At 31.8% G+C, this 18,254-nt stretch overlaps 2 protein-coding genes across 5 annotated transcripts in view; one reads left to right on the top strand and one right to left on the bottom strand.

Moving 5' to 3' along the window:
* Positions 1-697: 697 nt before the first annotated feature.
* On the bottom strand, positions 698-7,062 carry LOC123302605 (protein lap1). The gene is made up of 7 exons (XM_044885617.1): positions 6,667-7,062; positions 5,877-6,012; positions 5,464-5,753; positions 4,267-4,687; positions 3,581-3,871; positions 2,132-3,273; positions 698-1,614 (listed from the first exon to the last, which is right to left on the bottom strand). Exons 1-7 carry the CDS (start codon positions 6,814-6,816, stop codon positions 1,441-1,443), a joined length of 2,604 nt encoding a protein of 867 aa, XP_044741552.1. The 5' UTR covers positions 6,817-7,062; the 3' UTR covers positions 698-1,440.
* A 2,048-nt stretch (positions 7,063-9,110) lies between these two features.
* The window catches only part of LOC123302574 (serine-rich adhesin for platelets-like), a 30,181-nt gene continuing 21,037 nt past the window's right edge, over positions 9,111-18,254 (top strand). For all 4 annotated transcript variants that reach the window (XM_044885551.1, XM_044885552.1, XM_044885550.1 and 1 more), the window contains exons 1-4: positions 9,111-9,353; positions 11,194-11,569; positions 12,722-12,954; positions 17,818-18,120. In XM_044885551.1, the coding sequence (XP_044741486.1) occupies positions 9,300-9,353; positions 11,194-11,569; positions 12,722-12,954; positions 17,818-18,120 (966 nt within the window). In that variant the 5' untranslated portion in view covers positions 9,111-9,299. The remainder of the gene's footprint in view (positions 9,354-11,193; positions 11,570-12,721; positions 12,955-17,817; positions 18,121-18,254) is intronic.

Genomic DNA, 18,254 nt, shown 5'->3' with positions numbered 1-18,254 from the left:
CAGCGTTTCTGCTCAATGACAACTCTTTAGAGTTATAAACTCAAGTGTCTCAAGCCTTCTTGATTAGAAACCCCGTGATATTGAGCTAAGGATATAAATATCATTTATGTCGAACGTCGAAGGGGTCTAAATTTAGGTACCTGTACTATATTTCGAGCGAAGCGACCTATTTTATATACCAAAGACCGAACGCCTTTTTGGTGATCAAGGGCAAGGGAGAGGAGGGACTTAGGACTACACCTACACTAATATGTGAGTGAAGTGAAATAATCGAACGAGGCGGATGGGTAACTGCTGGTTAAAAATAAAAACATTAATTTTCAGTATTTATTTGTTTTCGTTGAATTAGTAATACAAAATTATTTTATTTACAATTGCACTTGCACTTGCATTAAATACAAATTCTTTTTTTTAGTAAAAAATAAACAATTCTTATTAAAATTTCGAGAAAAAAAAGTATAAATTTGACTCTGACAATAAAATTTTTAAAAATTAATTATTTACGTTCAAAAAATTTATTAAAAAATTACAAAATATGAAAAGGATGACTTAGAGAAAATTTGATTATTTTATTTTTTAATTTTCATTAATTGATCTTTTTTACAATTACAAAAATATATTTTCAATTATTTTTCGTTACGTATAACAATTTCGATTTTAAAATAAAAAAAGTTCACACAACTTTAATCGCTCGCTGAAATATTTAAAAAAAAAAAAATTGTGAGAATTCAAATCGAAAATCGAATACTATTTGAATTGAAAATACTTTGAAAACAATTTGATTCTAGGTATTGGATTGGATGGTGATTGTTGCCTCGAAGGTTATGATTTAAAACAAAATAAGTACTTCGAATGAATGAATTAAAATGTTAAATGAAATTAATAAATTAAAAAAATGGAAGCTTTTAAGTTGATTCTAATTAAGTAAAGTAAATTAAAGCTGTATTCACAAATATTATTAAAACAAATCACATTCACAATTCTATTCAAAATTTAATTTTCCTGTACACGACGGTACATTTTATCGAGGTATATTTCGAAATAAAATTATATATTTTTTCTAGTGAGAGTTAACAGTTAACACAATATTACGGTATTTAGGGTCGGCTTTACCCGGGACCCGGGGGTAATATTTAAAGGGTTATACCCAGTTATTATTCTTTGAAAATTTCAATTTGATCGGAGAAATAATCACGAAGATAAATGTATCAAAAATAAAAAAATTTGCAAACATCTTTTGAAATTTTAGATGCGTTTTTCTCGAAACAGCGTTTTCAAACCCGGTGAGCTTAGATATTTTCCCTAGGTATTAATTGAAGGACTAAAATATATCGTATTAACTTTCACTGGAAATTTAAAATAAAAAAAATAAATAAATTCTAAAATTGTGAATTGAGCTAAAAATAATAAAAAAAAAAAGAGCTAAAAACCAAAAAGAGATTAGGTTCGTGAAATCATTAAATTGATAATAGGACCAGAATTCCTTAATACTTCGTTTGCATATTCGAAATTAATTTTTGTAAAATCAATATTATCCACATCCAAAATTTTATCACCTGGCTTTAATAAACCTTGAGCACTGCCATTATAAATCACTTCTGATACAAATATACCCTAAAAAAAATATTTACTAATTAAAAATTATCTTTCATTTGTTGTATCTTTTTGTTTTTACAGAGTGTCCCCAATCTCACCACAAATATTAAGCATGTTTTGATTTTTCATTTACATATTTATAAATACAGTGAAACTTGGTTAGGTGGGACCTGGATAAGTGAGAAACCTCCTTAAGTAGAACTTATGCTATGGTCCCAACATTTTCCAACAAGTCCATCTCCTCATGGAAAGAGCTGGAGAGTGACAGAGAAGAGAGACATTGTCTCCTCCTCCTCACCATTGTGACAGCTCCTGCATTAGTCGTGATACACTGCCAGGCCCAGGCGTTCAGCATACCTGACGCCCAACCAGATTAAATCTGATGTCAGAACATGATGCCCCCTCTCAAACTTTGCAATTTTTGTTATTTTTTTATTGATTAGTATGGTCCACCCTATGCACACGTAAAATTTGTGATTGAAGGTCCACTCTGTAAATGTATAAATGAGATGAATGAAATTTTTTTGAAACTTACATTATTAAATTGATCGGTAATTCGAAATCCAAAATCATTATTAGTTTTCCTCAAACGTATTTGCATAACCGAAGCATTTTTATGTTTACCAAAGAGCCATTTTGTTTGTCGATTATTCGTTAAGGTCTCATTATTGAAGCTATTCCAATCGGAGTACACGGACATATCCATATCCTGTGATGTCGGTGAATGTGCGACATGTCCTTGTTGATCCGTTCCACTTAATAATTGTATACTTGGTGGTTTCACAATTTCATTATCGTTAATTAACGGATGTAGTCTTTGGGGGGTCGGTGCAATTATATGTTGACCCACAATCGGTTTATCCTGTATAAATGTGGGCGGTTTTTCTCGAAGTCGTTGATTTTGAATTTCTAATGATTTTAACGATAAATTATCGATATCGATATGATTGTTACGAGAAGGCACATTCACACTATGCATGTTCATGTTGTCAGCATTAGCATGCGCTAGTGTCGGGCGTTGCTTACTTAAATTATTAAAATATTCAGCATGTAAGGATTGGGCAGCCGCTATATAGTATGGGGGCGGTTGTTGGGGTAAATTTTGCTGTTGAGGGGCGGGAGCGGGAACAGGGGCAGGAGGTGGTGGGGGTATTTGAGTTGAAGGCACTTGATTATCACAGATATCTGAATTCGTTGTCGATTGAGATTCATTTTTATAAGTTTGTTGATTCGGTATCGAATCGGATACCGAATATGTACGAACAAATTTCGCTTCACGTATTTTTGTATCGTTGTTCGCTGTTTTACTCACATAAATCGGTTCAACCGGTTGTTGAACTGGTGCTTGAGACGATTGTTGTAAATTTTGATCATTCTTATACGTTACTTTTGCCTCTTTGATTTCAATGACGTCAGACGGCCCTTGCATTTGGTTCGTTTCCGTTTCATCGAGCTTATCTTGGCAGGTCTGTTGTGCAGATGGTACTAAGTGTAAGCCGCGTTGCATTAAACGGACATGTCGTGCTAAGGCACGTAAATCTTTCGGATATGGTGTGGGGGCACGTGATAAACGTTGGGGTTCATCAAACAGACCTGCATCTGGAGCAAAACATATATGACGTCGACCGCTGGGAAGTGTTAAACCAGTATTGTCATTTAAATTTTGATTGTTATTCTCTACAAAAAAAAATTTATATATATAAATTTGAGGAACCAGTTTTGGGATCAATAGAGATCAAAGTTAAAGCCTTGGAGGCTACACAAGAAGACCGAATTCCATGTAACCAAATGGCTGTCATAATTAAAATGTCAGTAGAGTTCCGGTGTAACAGAAACACTAGCGACGACAGTGGTACAAATAACTTCTGCCGTTTCGTTGAAAAATGTTGTCAATTTTCCGACTGGCGTTAAGTCTATTTGTGTAGTCTCCAAGGCGAAAACGTTGACTTTGACGGATCGGTGTTACGTGTTACGTATTACGTACCTTGAGCGTTATCAGTGTTGTATTGAGGTAACATAAAACATGTGAGGTACATATGTGAAGTTTCATGATTAAAATCCTGTTGTAGTGGTATCAATGGTTGACTCTGATTGTCAGACAACCACAGCGCTGCCAACTTAGTTAATTTTAACAATGAGACTGGTAATTCTTGTAATTGGTTATTGATTAAATTTAAAACACGTAAATTTGATAGATGACCCAATTCTGCTGGAATATATTTTAATCGATTGCTACGTAAACTTAATATTCGTAATGAAATACAGCTGCCTATTTCTGGAACAAGAAACATCTATCAGAATTTAGATAATTAATTCCCTCAATTCTCAACAATCGATCACGATCATAGTGGCAGATCTCCGCTAAATCCAACAGTTCCAAAATCCAAAAATCTGATCATTGTGGCATTAACCACAGTGGTGATTCAGCACTCTAAGCCTGTTATTCCCATAACAAGGTGCTCCGTAATTTACCGAATCTAGGAATGGCTCCTTTTTGGTTTTTGTAATTTACATATCATGACCGATTTATTTTTAGTCGGCACAAAAGCCTATTCCCCGACATTTACAAGCATTTCCCAGGTTTTCCAGTAATGTGATCACCATCACCATGACTATGAGGGATTGAAGGATTGATCAGAAATGAAATGAAATGAATTGACGAAGACTTACCAATTGGTAAATTAGATAATAAATTTTTATCAACAGATAAAACTTGTAATTTTCGAAGTAAGCCAATCGTTTCTGGTAACATGACAATATCGTTGTGGGCCAACATTAACTCTTCTAAATTATTTAATTTGCCAATACTGTCAGGTAATATTTGTATACGATTTTCATCTAATTTTAAACCTTTTAAATTTTTCATATTACCAACGGTGGATGGTACTTCGTGTATATCATTGTTTGTCACACAAAATTCCACAACTTTTGTCCAATAGCCAATGTGACGTGGTAACGTTTGTAAACAATTATTACTTGCATCGAAATGTATTAATTTACGTAATTGGCCAACGTTCGATGGTAACCGTCGAATACGATTCGAGTCAATCCATAGTTCATGTAAGTTTAGCAAATTACATACAACCTCCGGCTAAAAAAAATTAACAACAATGTTAAACGTTTTAGTCAAGTTTAAGGATGTATGAGCACCAGGGAAATTTTGGATAAAAGGCTTGATTTTTTTAAAATATGAAGTTGGACTAAGTTAGGAGGAGGGTTGCCCGATTATTTAAATAAATAAATGAATTCAAAAGTAGATATAATTAATATTATGTTTTCGGAATCGCTAATCACGATTCCGAAATACTCCCTTTGTCCTGTGTCAGAGGGGAGCGGGGAATGTCTCGGAATTCTGACTTCGGAATCGTGATCAGCGACCTCGCAAACCCCCGAAAAAAACTATAAATCGGATGGTTTTGTTATACTTCGGCTATCTTCGTAGATACAACAATCTCGGAAACGGCTCCAACGATTCTCATAAAAATTAGTTTGCAAGTAGTTTTTGGGTCAGAAAATCGATCTAGTTCTTATATTAATGATAAAATGTGTGTCTTTTTAACTCCAAAATACCGATTAAAGCTTGGTAATCCAAGTTAAATTATTTATAAGCGACATTTTCTACATAGAACATTTTATAAGTAAATTAAATATACTATTCTTTCATATGAATTAATGTATTTTACACGTAAATATATGTAACCTTTAAACATCGTGAGATTTTCTCTCACCAAAAGAGAAATTAATGATTGTAGTACAAAATACGATCGACAAGAAGGGTTAACTAAGGTTTTGATTGTATGATTATTGGAGTGGGGGGAGGGGAATAGGAGGCTCAATGAAGTAGGCTGGACATAGGGAGTAACTTACCAATTCGGTGAATTCATTTTGTCCAATATCTAATCGTGTTAGATTGACAAGACGTGCCATTGATTTTGGTAACGTAATTAAGTTATTCTCACGTAATTCGAGTATTCGTAAATTGGTTAAACGTCCAAAATTTGCTGGTAAAAATTCTAAATAAATATCGTTTAAATGGAGCTCATGTAATGAGAGCACACTCGTTAATGGATCACATAATTTTTCAATGGGATTTAAGCTTACATTTAAATATGTTAAATTTGTACAATTTCGAATTGTATCCGGCAACGTTGTTACGGCTACAATCAAAAAAATTTCGAGTTAATTAAATAATTTTTATGTTTACCCAGAATTAAGCTACTTTTGCTCAGAAGCATAACTCGATTCTGGATTATGATGATTTATGAATGAATAAAACTTACAATTTTTACTTAAATCAAGCCATTGTAAATTGACAAGAGCGGATATAGCCGGTGGTATGTTTGTAATTTCATTATCGCTAATATTTAACGTTTTTAATCCATGACAATGGAATAACTGCCTTGGTAGGTCTGTGATCTGCTCCAACATCACCAAAAACAAAAAATAGATACAGATATTTTAATTTTAATCAAGAGCCTAAGTGGGCGAGCGGTCTAAGGCGTTTGCCTTTGACTGTTTGTCCATTTAGACTTAGGTTGCGGATTCGAATCCAGGCAGCGGCAATGTGAACAATTTATAATTAATGGGGACGTTAGAATTGATCACGTTGCCGTCGCTTGGATAAGAACGTAGTGAATAAATAAAGATTAACAAATAATGATGTGGGGTAGCCTCTGTTATCGGCGTATAATGCAGAGAAACGGAGGTTAAACCCCATTATTTATTTTAATTTTAATCAAAATGGGAGCCACTCGTTTTGGATTCGCTTATCCCTTTCCATAAAAGATTGATTGAAAATTCTTTCGAATTAAATTGTAACTCACTGTATCTGAATTAAATGGAAAAAATAAACAAATTGTTCAGTTTGCACGATACCACGAACTGAACTAAGGTTTTTAAAACTGTTAATGGTTAAAAATTAATCTTTTTAATTTTCTATTACAAGCTGATAGTACTTTCGAGGTCCCAAAATGTATGACACTGCCGTAAAAATACGAATTTCTTTATGTAAACAACTGATCGAAAGTGGTGAATTAAAATGGTTGAATTAGGTAAATTAGATGGACTTACCCGATTTGATTCCAAGTATAAATCTTCAAGTGTTCGTTCGAATGTGAATATTTCGGTGGGTACTTCTGTTAAGGACATATGATTATAATCCAGACATACGATGTTGTCCTCATTTGACTCCTTACATTGACCGCAGCCCCACCAAGGCATTTTTCGTATTAAATTCGGTATTTATGTTTGTTTTAGATTTCGTATAAAACTTTTAATTATGAGTTTGAGTTGTCCAATTGATTGAAGTTTAACCAAAACGGATACCAATAACAATTGATTGTCTTTAATACAGTTTGTGAGTGCAAATTGCACGTAAATTTGATAAAATTTAAAAACATTCTATCGTTCGATCACTTGCCATTCAATTTCCTTGATTTTTTTACGTGAACTTTTCACTTTTTAATGTGATTTCATTTTTGTGTGACTTCACTGTTTTTTTTCTTATTCCACTCTTTAATTTTAAAATTGTTCATGTAGTGTTTTTAGTTGGATCATGTTCGTCGATTTATTTTCTTCGTGGTAGCAAAATATCGTCAACAAGATATATATTTACCATTTATAGAAGACACAAGACTGACATTTTCTTTTTTTGTAATATATTTTAATTATGGAGTGTAGCGGTAAAGGAACACAATCTCTTATGGCTGTTTGACTTAAAAAGTGTCCCAAAATAGCGGTAAATAAAATGGCTAGAATTGCACTAGTGAGCAAAAAGTGTTTGATATGTGAACTTCTCTACCTTTCTCTAACAACTTGTTTAGCTTATTTTCTGCTTTTTTGACACTTTTTATATACAGAGATATTCTTCCTTATCTCTACCCTCCATAATTTTAATATTCTAGTTTCTAACAGTGGGAAGCATTTTATTGAATCTTTCGTTCAACTCCGCCTTTTCCTCTTTGGCTTCGTTTAACTTTTTTACTTTCAAGTTGAAAACAAATACTTGATATAGGCTAACATTTATAAACTTTAGTCAGTTAATCTCAGTTTCCCACGCTTTAAGCTCTATGTTTAAGGTCAAGATTCAAGCATGGTCGGATTAACCCATGTCGGTACCCATGAGTATTAAATCCTTTGTAGCCTTCTCCTACAAATTAATCCGTCACTTAATTCAAACGATACCTAAGAAAACTTATATGAAATGAAAATCTTCCTTTTAAATCAATTCCGAGTTAAATTGAAAAAAGTAGAAAATGTTTGCCCACGATACGAAATTACGAAGTTTGTTCGATTATTTGCTACTAAGTAAACATAACATTTTATAAACCGGCCGTAACAGCCAACGTAAAAGTTTTCAAAACAAATAATATTTTAATTTGACTAAAATTAAAATATAAACAAAACATTTTAATCGGAAATTAATTAATTTAATAATACATAATATTTACAATTAATCGTTTAATTAAAATTAAATTTAATAAGTATTATTATTGTTTAATTATAAACATTAAACAAAATTTAACGTATTGTATCCAAAATATTAAATTCTGAAAGATTCCATTTATTCGAATAGTTAAAAAAGAAAATTTAATAAAATTTAAAAAAGACACATTGAATTTTCTTAAGAATAATTCAAAGAAAATGAGAATTTTTATGGTTGATAGATGTTTAATGCACTACCATCAGAAACATCAATTTTAAAACAAGGACCAAGTTCTCATTTGTTTAGAGGAATATAAATAGAATACATATTTGGAATTAATTATCTAAAACGTATATTTGAATTTTATTGCCATGGTTACTCAAAATTTAATTCATATAGGGTTTTTAAAAAAGTATTGAAATCGTAGCTACTCCTTGATATATTACGGAGCATTCTGCTATAAGAATGACGGCTGAGGTGAAAGGGGTCGTTTGAAATAACCCCTCTAGCTCCAGGGGAGTCCTCTGCGTCGTTCCCTTTAACGCCAAAGTGATCCAGAACCCAAAATCAATTTGACTTGTAATTCAGTGTCAGGCGGGTCAAATCATCGAAGCACTGAAGTCATGCCTGACCTTTCGTGTTACAGATTTGGACACCGCTCAACAGGACGAAGATTTCTGCTTAAAAAGCCGTCGCATATTGATCAATAGGAATCGATTCCTTTATTCTAGGTCCATAAACTGCCACACAAACATAGTTCTATTTGCTTGGACAGTTGCTTGAACTTGAGGCTTGTACTCGGCTGCGTGTGTTGTGTTAGGACGTGATTGTGAATGTGATGTGTGTAATCATGATGAGTGTTTACAGTGAAGATAGTTGAGTTTTGACAAAGTATAGTTTAGTTTTGTAGATAGACGTGAAATTCGACGTGAAGTTAGTGACTAAATGTAGAGTTTACAGTGTTAACGTTAACTGATAACAGTGTCAGTAACACAAGACAGGTTGTTTGAAATAAAAATTATATATTTTGAAAGTAAAAAAAAACTAATGTTAAATTTTTTTTAAAATATCCAAACTAAAATACAAATAAAATTAGTTTAAATAATGAGGTGGGTGTACTCTGTTCTTGATTTGATTTAAAAACAATGATCCTAAATGAAATGATTTAAAAATGAGTCGTGTGTAAGCTGCTAAACATTGTAAATTATACTCCATTCCAATATAAACTCAAAGGTGTCCATTATTAATGGTCGCAAAGAGGCGAGCGAAGCCATCGTAAATGGCTGATGAGGATGCAAAATCCAATGATAGGAGTGTATCAACACTCGTTGAGGTTTGTGTAATCTTTCAATTTATAATCAAAAATATGTGTTCCCTATTTCCCGAAAAAAAAATTAATATTTTTTTTTTTTTTAAATTGCTTGTTGATTCTGTCATATTCACGACGGCCATGTTTTGTCATTTTCCTTGGTACACTTCTTAAACAAAACTTAACGAGAAACGTTTTTTGAATTGCATTCAACTGAAATTTATTTCGAAATTTTATGAAAATTTATACAAAAATCAAGTTGATCGGATTTTTCTAAAAAAGTGTTTCGTAATATCTTAATATATATCGTTTATTAATAATTTTGTGTACCGAAAAATGACAGATACGGCTTGACATTTATATTCATTGCCCAAAAACACAAAAAAATAACAAATAATCAAAATTTTTTTTTGGAAATGAATATGAAAAATGCACAGTTGATTTTAGAAATCTAGTTTTTTGCTATGTGTTTAATTTCTGTTGAAAATTTTCAAATCTGTGTTTTTAGAAAATGCATGCCGTAAGTATTTACATTTTTTAAATAATTGTGTATTTGGCTCCCCACCACAAATCATTTCAAAATTTTCATATTTAATTGTTTTTAATTTTTATCATAGCAACCGGCTTTTATAAACAACATTTATGAAAATTTTTCTATTTTTCCAAAGGTGGAAAAATTATTTTAGTCAAAATTTATATAAATTTTATTTTTTAATTTAAATCGTTCATTTTGTCATATCTTGAGCAAAATCGTTATCAAAAATGTTGAGGCAACGCAAAAAATTTTAATTAATCGTTTTTCTCGATTAATTTTATCACCAAAAATTTGTTTTAATCAAAATTTCTCAACCACTGGGTCTCAAATCTCAATATAAATAGTTTTCAGACCTACAGAAATTATTTTTGATAGCTAATGTTCGAAATAAACGTATGCTGGCTCGAAAAGGTTGAGAAATATCGATTCTAGATCAATTATTTGTATTTTATAAAAACGTGTTTCGATTTAACCTGCTATTCGGGATCGGGATTAAGGATAGCAGGTATAGGGAAAACATACCTTCTACTCGCTATTTAGGAAAAAAATTTCAGGGAAATTGCGATTTCATTATAATAATAATGAGGTTTAACCTCCGTTTCTCTGACATATACGTCTATAACAGAGGCCACCCACATGATATTTATTTAATTACAAACATATTTACAATTACATTTTGATGTGGGTGGACTCGGTTACTTCGTTCTTATCCAAGCGACGACAATGTGATAAATTATTTCTGGACTTCCATTAATTATAAATTGTTCACACTGCCGCTGCCTGGATTCGAACCCGCGACCTAAGTCTAAATGGACAAACAGTCAAAGGCAAACGACTTAGACCGCTCGGCCATTTAGGCGATTTCATCTTTGGTGATGTTCATTTGCTTAACGATAAAATCAACGCCGGATTAACTTTTAATGGGGCCTGGGGATTGAAGGGAAGGGATATTGATAGAATAAATGTTTTATGTTAAAATATAGCATGTGGGGGGGGGGGCCGGAGTCTGCGATGCTCGGGGTAACAGCCCCCCTTAGCTCCCCAGGTTAATCTGGTGCTGAATAAAATGATAAAATGATTGATTTTGGTTTAAAAGGAAGTAAAATTAATTTTTTGTGGATGTGAGCCTCAATAAATAATATTAACTGGTGTTTTTCATCGTGGGTTCTCGATCAGTCAGTCTCATCAACTAACAAAATCAAAATAATATTCATAAAACGATCTCACTTCACCTCACCTCACCTCCGTGTGTGACTAATAAAAAACAAATCATCAAACTGGGCAATAACAATTGAATATAAAAACAAATTATTTAAATTATTTTTTTAGGCCGGTAAAAGTAAAAAAACGAAATCAAAAAAACGATCGAATCGTAACAAGATCGATTATCGTGTTATGGTACGATGTTTCATCAAATTTTTAACACGTGTGTTAAAAGTATGCCAAGAGAACAAAATACGGCATACGGATATTGCGTCAAATGTGATACCAGCATTGTTGGACGTAATCCTACATTGTAAATGGAATAAAGTCTCTCCCATTTATATCGATCAGGTTGTTACGCTATTGGGCCATTTATCTGTTGTTTCTGAAAAAGAAACGGAATGGGTTGTCAGAGATTTGATTGCAGTTGTTAAATCACCATGGAGACGACCTCTTATCACATCCATGTTACATGGTGTCGAAGATTTGAAAATTGAGGAAGGTTAGCGAACTAAAACTGAACTCAAATATTTATTGCTGTTTACTGTTACTGATGCTACTATTCATATACGCTTTGATTATCTTCACCTCATAACCGGTTCCAGTTCTTCTACATCTTCAATCCTCAAAAACTGCACCCATAATAATCAGTATTTGAATGACCGAGCTTTACTCGGTATTTTTTGAATTAAAAGGGCACAAATTTTATCATTAATATACGAACCATTTAAAATGTCCCCACACAAGTTCTAATTTGAATTTCCCGGTAATGTATTTTGTTTCGCCGCCAATAGATGTCAGGAAGAGTCATATTTTGCAGTCAATGTTTCTGCTTTTCCTGAAAACCCGGATAAAACGAAACCAAGGTAGATCAATTTTTTGCCTCAAAAACTCTACTAATCTACTACAACTAATTTTCATGAAAATCGTTGGAGCCGTTTCCGAGATTGCGGAATTGCTCGTTTAAATATATAACATTTCGAAATATACAAAATTTAATAAAATTCCCGACAAATTTTTCGGTTACTGAACCCTAAACTCGTACTTGAAATATAGGTAAGAACACTCTCCATTAAATATCTTTGCCACAGACAGCTAGGCAGACACACAAACATAGTGGTAAAACTTATAACAAACCTATTTTGATTCGGGGGCAAAAAACAAATGGGTCCCTAGCATCTAGACTAAGGGGTCTTCTGTGTCCTCCTTGAGAACAATCCGTCGCCCGAAGATGAGACGATAAAGATGCAGCTATAGAATTCCGTCGAGACCAGGCCACAGAAGACCACAGATTTAAATTTGTTGTAGAGCCTTGAAAAAGACCCAATTGTGGTCGAAACGTTGGGAAATAAAAAATGAAGAACTAAATACACTTGATTTGAGTCCTGCAAACTAAGAAATTTTCTACTTAATTTTGGATCAGCAGGTCTCAAATTTTTAGGGTCGTGAAATTATTAAACTTCCAAAATGGTTAGGAAATTTCTCCTTAATGATTGTCTGTAATATCGAAGGTTTCTTTAAGATGAAAAGTTGATTTTCAAAGCGTATATAAATATAGAGTGTACAGTAAATAGTGTACAGTAAAACCTAAACAAACTAAAAATATTGAAAGAGGATAAATTTTAAAATAAAAATATTAAAATTATTTTCACAGTGTTTGATCTGTTAGCAAAAGAAGGTTTACTTGTTGTGAATCGTGTACGATCACTTTTGGAAAATAAGCTAACGAAATTATGTTTGAACTATTTAACATGGGTGTATCGATGCTTTACCTGGGACAAGCGACCCATCCAAAATACAGTTAGTTTACCGAATAGACAATTTATTTTTGATATCTATATAATATTGTTAAACGATCTAAAAAGTACTCGTGAGATCTTTAACGTGGTGAGTGAACCAACACATTACATTTTACAACACATTTTTTATTTTTAACTTATTAGCGCAAGGTATTTCTAACGACATAACTGATATAACGCGACATCTTCTTCGAAACAGAAGAAATGTATTTCTCTAAATAATAGTTGTAGTACTTGGATGACCGAAGCTTTGCTCGTTATTCATTTCAAATAAAATCTAACTCGATTAATTTTTCGCTCCCGAAATCCCCTGCATACTAAATGTCATGAAAATTGTTGGATTCGTTTCCGAGAGAAAACGATGTTTTCTTAAAATAAACCCCCTGCATACTAATCCTGTAACAACGCCATCTATTAAAATCTATCTTTAATGTTTCAGTGTCGGTAAAGCAGTTAGTTGCTATCAATTTTAAAATATAATAGTATTACCATTCGCCAATAGATGGCAGTAAGAGTCACATTTTTTTAGTTTTTCCTGAAAACATGGATAAAACGAACATTTCTAAAAATGAAACCAGATCAATTTTTCGTCCTAAAAAAACTACATTATTAATTTTTATGAGCCTACGAGCGACATGTCCAATTTCTCAATATCGCAACTGTCTCGAGAAATCCGCCAGGGTCTCATCAAATTTACAAACACGTACGCTCGCTTCAAGGTCAAAGATAGAATAACACTTTAAATTAGAAAGTTTTTATTTTTTATTTAAACTATTTTTTCGAAATGCGTTACCTTTCTAAACTATTTTTAGTCACATGTCGTTAGAACTACCTTAACTACCCAACCATCAATTACTGCTGCTATCTCATATTCACCACAGTACTTGGTACTCTCTGTAGCCTGAACTTTGTCTCACTTTATCAGTGCTTAAAAACTTAAAACATGGAATCTTAATTGATCCAATAGACCCAGTAAAATCCGTTGTTGAGTAATCTTTACATTTTTTCAAATTTTATTAATTTTTTACTCGAAAACTAGAGGGCTTAGAGAAAAATGTCTTAAGAACATTTTTTGTTACTTTTGACCCCAATTACATGATAAAATTTTTCCTTCTAGTTCTAGACTTTCTTTCTAGTTTAATTGTACTAATAATCGTGTGCCGATATCTGCTGCACTATTGCTTCTCTACTTGAATTACTATTGAATCGTAATTACACTTTCGTACGGAGTACTGTGTGTACCAGTTTCGTGTGGATAGCAGTTAGTTATTGTGTTTTCTTGGAAAATTCTGTTAAGTTTTTGACTAGCTGCTAAATTTTGGTGATATACTTTCCTGATTAAGTTATAACAAGTGACGTTAAATCGGTTTAGTAACAAGAGGGCAATTTTTTTTTAAACATGGGCTACAACTTTGTCGACATATCGCAAATTAGTTGCTAGCAAAAATTTTTCCGCTATTCATTTTAAAATTGTATAAAAGAAATGGCGTTTATTCTCGAAGTCGTTGGCAAAGATTTTGTGTTTTTTTTTTAGTTAGCTAGGTTTAAGTATCAAAGCTTTAAAAAGCTCTTAAAAAAATGAATCTCTATTTTTTTTTCTTTAATAAATTACCGTTAATTTGACTCAAAAAACACAAAAATCTAGTTCACTCCAAATTTGATCTCGTACTTTTCAAAATAGTGCCCTAAATCGGTTCAAAGATTCGCTTTTTGTATAGAATTTTAATCCGTCTCTGAAAAACTAGTCACCGATTCGTTAAATGAATCCGATTTTTGTATTTTGTGGTCAAAATAACCGTATAAACTGGCTTTTTTCTTGAAATCGAAAATAAATTTTTTTTCTCGATTTTTTTGCAATTTTTTTAAGGGGTACCCCTTTGAAAAAAATCGAAAAATTGACAAAAAAATTTTTGTTTCGGAATCTGATAAAACTCAGTTTATAAGGTAATTTTGACCCAAAAATTCCAAAAATGAGGTTCATTTGTCGATTGAGGTAATAGTTTCTAAGAAAAACAATATCTTAGATCGATTTTTGACGTTATCTCGAAAACTAATCATTTAAATGTTTAATGAACCCGATTTTTGGAATTTTTGGGTCAAAATTACCTTATATTGTGAGTTTTATCGAAATCGGACACGAAAATTTTTTTTCGATTTTTTGGAATTTTTTTAAGGGGTACCCCTTTGAAAAAAATCGAAAAATTCAGAAAAAAAATTTTGTTTCGGAATTTGATGAAACTCAGTTTATAAGGTCATTTTGACCCAAAAAATTCAAAAATGAGGTTCATTTGTCGATTGAGGTAATAGTTTCTAAGAAAAACGATATCTTAGATCGATTTTTGACGTTATCTCGAAAACTAATCATTTAAATGTTTAATGAACCCGATTTTTGGAATTTTTGGGTCAAAATTACCTTATATTGTGAGTTTTATCCAAATCGGAAACGAAAAATTTTTTTCGATTTTTTGGAATTTTTTTAAGGGGTACCCCTTTGAAAAAAATCGAAAATTTCACAAAAAATTGTTTGTTTCGGAATTTGATAAAACTCAGTTTATAAGGTAATTTTGACCCAAAAATTTCAAAAATCGGGTTCATTAAACATTTAAATGATTAGTTTTCGAGATAACGTCAAAAATCGATGCAAGATATCGTTTTCCTTAGAAACTACTACCTCAATCGATCAATAAACCCAATTTTTGAATTTTTTGGGTCAAAATTACCTTATAAACTGAGTTTTATCAAATTCCGAAACAAAAATTTTTTTCTGACCCAAAAAGCTCAAAAATAAGGTTCATTTGACGATGAATCGAGAAGTTATATTACTTCAGAAAGTTCGAATTCTATAATAGACCCTATTCGAAGCGATTTCATACCATACCTCAAATATAATCAAATCCTTAAATGAACTAGATTTTTGAAAATTTAGTGTCCGAACAACCTTAAAATATCAACAGCAAATAAACAGAGAATATGCCCAGCCCAAAAATTTGGTGACAAACGAAATATTTTTGTATAATTTTAAAATGAATGCAAATATCTTTTAAGAGCAATCAAGGTATTACTTTATTTATAAAGAGTTTTTACTGTAACTTTATTGTTTAGGATAATTGAGAAATGTCAATATAATAACTAATCGGTTTTTCCCAAAATTTTCTTTGTATCATATTTACAAGTCTCGCTATAAATATTGAATTTTACAGCATGTACCATTAGTAATAAAAATGTTCACTCTTTACTGATACATTCAGTACGTAACATATACAGAGTGTATCATAAGCTCGTTGACCAATCAAAAAATAACTTAGAACAAAAGTTATAGAGTTTGATGGGGAACGTCATGTTCTGGCATCAAATTGGACCTAGTCCTTCGGGTTGCTTTCATAGTCAATTTTGATCCTAAAAGGTAAAATATAGAATAACACTTTAAATTAGAAAATTGATCCTCTTAACAGAGAGGGGGAAATAAACTGATTAAATTCTTAGGAAATCTTAATAAAAATACCTTGATATCTTTTCAAAAATATTTAGAATTTTCCGGGTTGGTTTTTCAAAAAAAAAGTGTTCCAAACTATGTTGAATTAGGGAACTTGCTGATTTTTATTTCAAAGAAAATCGTAGTTAGGGAAATACTTATTTTTCTTTTTTAAACTGTGGATAGAATATTACCTCAATAATCTTCGAAAATATATTCATTCAATTCGCGAGTCGAAAACAATCGAAAAACCGATGAAATAGTAAAAAGTTTTGCAAGTTCCCTACTTGAACAGGGAACTTTACGCAAAGTTGAGTTGGCATTGGTGTCGCTCTGTAATCTGTATTTAATGATATCGCGATGTTTTTCTTTTAAATTTTGTTGCTAATAGTTAAATGATAATTCGAAGCTATTTAGGACCTTCCCAAAAAAATCAGTGTATGAAAATATTTGAGACTTACGTTTTAAATTTCGAGGGTGAAAATTAGACGAAAATTAAGAGTAAAATTTTTCTATAAATAAAAATGTTTGTGAAATATTGAAATATCAATTTGAATGTCGCGGTAATGTACTTTATTTCGTCACCAATAGATGTCAGGAAGAGTCATATTTTGCAGTCAATGTTTCTATTTTTCTTGAAAACGCGGGTAAAACGATATTTTCTTAAAATAAAACCTAGCTAGATCGATTTTTCGCTCCAAAAACCTCCTACATATTAATTTTCATGAAAATCGTTGGAGCCGTTTCCGAGATGGCTCGTTTAAATTTATAAGGTTAACCTCGTTACATAATTAAACATACATTTAAAAACACTTCAATTTAGTATCGTTATAAAACTAGCTTGAAATCCGCCCGCTTCACGGGGCTTAAAAGTAAAGACAACCGCATTATAGCCTCCACCTCTCTTGCTCTCATTTATTTCCCATCCCTTACACTCGAAATAAAGGTAGGGATTGCTTTACAAATTTAAAATATGTAATGTTATATATTAGTAAAAGGTGGCCATGAATTCTATCTAGAAATAAATACCATGAATTTTATTACAGGAATCGTTAATTTAATTTATGGTTCAAAATAGTGCTCATAGATGGCGTAGCGAAATGTCATAGACTAAATTAAATTTATTTATAATTTTTTTTTTAAATATATCTTTATAAATTATATCTCTTGTGTTATTCTGATGTTTGAACTATATTATTGTTAAGTTTCATTCAAATCCACTTATTAGTTTTTGCGTGAAAGCGTTTCTCTCATCGATATAGATATATAGGGGATTATTTTAAGTTATATTTAACATCGAAGGGACTTTCTTCTTAAAATTCTAAAAATAAAATATCGATCGTACAGATTACATGAGCGCAGCGCGCCTTTAGCCTCTAACGACTGAAATAAAGTGTGAAGTTAGCTTTATAGTTAACTTAGCTTAGCGTAGCGTTAATAATTAAATGATGCAGTTTTAAAACAATTAATTATTTGCAGTTAAAATCATTTTCTAACGATGAGATAATGCTAATGGTTGATCGATTTCGTGCAGAACATAATCGATCCGATATTGCGTTAAAAATAGTCAATATGCTTATTTTAAGAATGTCCATAAATGTGCTTGAAACAAATGAATACATTTTGTATTCACGTTCCGTACAAATTTTCTGTGAAATGGCCACGAAGCGTAACGTAACTGATAGTACCGTGGCTGATATCAAAAAACAATTGAATTCTGTATGCAAATTAACAGCAACATCTGATCATATTTATGCTATTGCGCAAGAACTTTTTAAGCAAGTATGTATTTTTATTTTTTTTTTTAAGTTTGATTTTTATTACAGTTAAACCCGGTTATAAAAGATATCAATAACTCGTAATAGTGAATCGATCGATTATTATAACTAATTAGTAAAGTCTGCTCTCAGCACTAA

This window comes from Chrysoperla carnea, chromosome X (genome assembly GCF_905475395.1).
Source record: "Chrysoperla carnea chromosome X, inChrCarn1.1, whole genome shotgun sequence".
NCBI classification, from domain to species: domain Eukaryota; kingdom Metazoa; phylum Arthropoda; class Insecta; order Neuroptera; family Chrysopidae; genus Chrysoperla; species Chrysoperla carnea.
Note: the sequence above shows the minus strand (reverse complement) of the source record. Positions and strands in the feature narration are given on the sequence as shown.

Excerpts from the sequence above, each read along its gene's own strand:
- LOC123302605 (XM_044885617.1), bottom strand. The coding sequence starts at position 6,816 with ATGCCTTGGTGGGGCTGCGGTCAATGTAAGGAGTCAAATGAGGACAAC. Across the intron at positions 5,754-5,876 it reads GCTTGATTTAAGTAAAAATT|CCGTAACAACGTTGCCGGAT; the intron begins GTAAGTTTTATT and ends TTTTGATTGTAG. Across the intron at positions 4,688-5,463 it reads AAAATGAATTCACCGAATTG|CCGGAGGTTGTATGTAATTT; the intron begins GTAAGTTACTCC and ends AATTTTTTTTAG.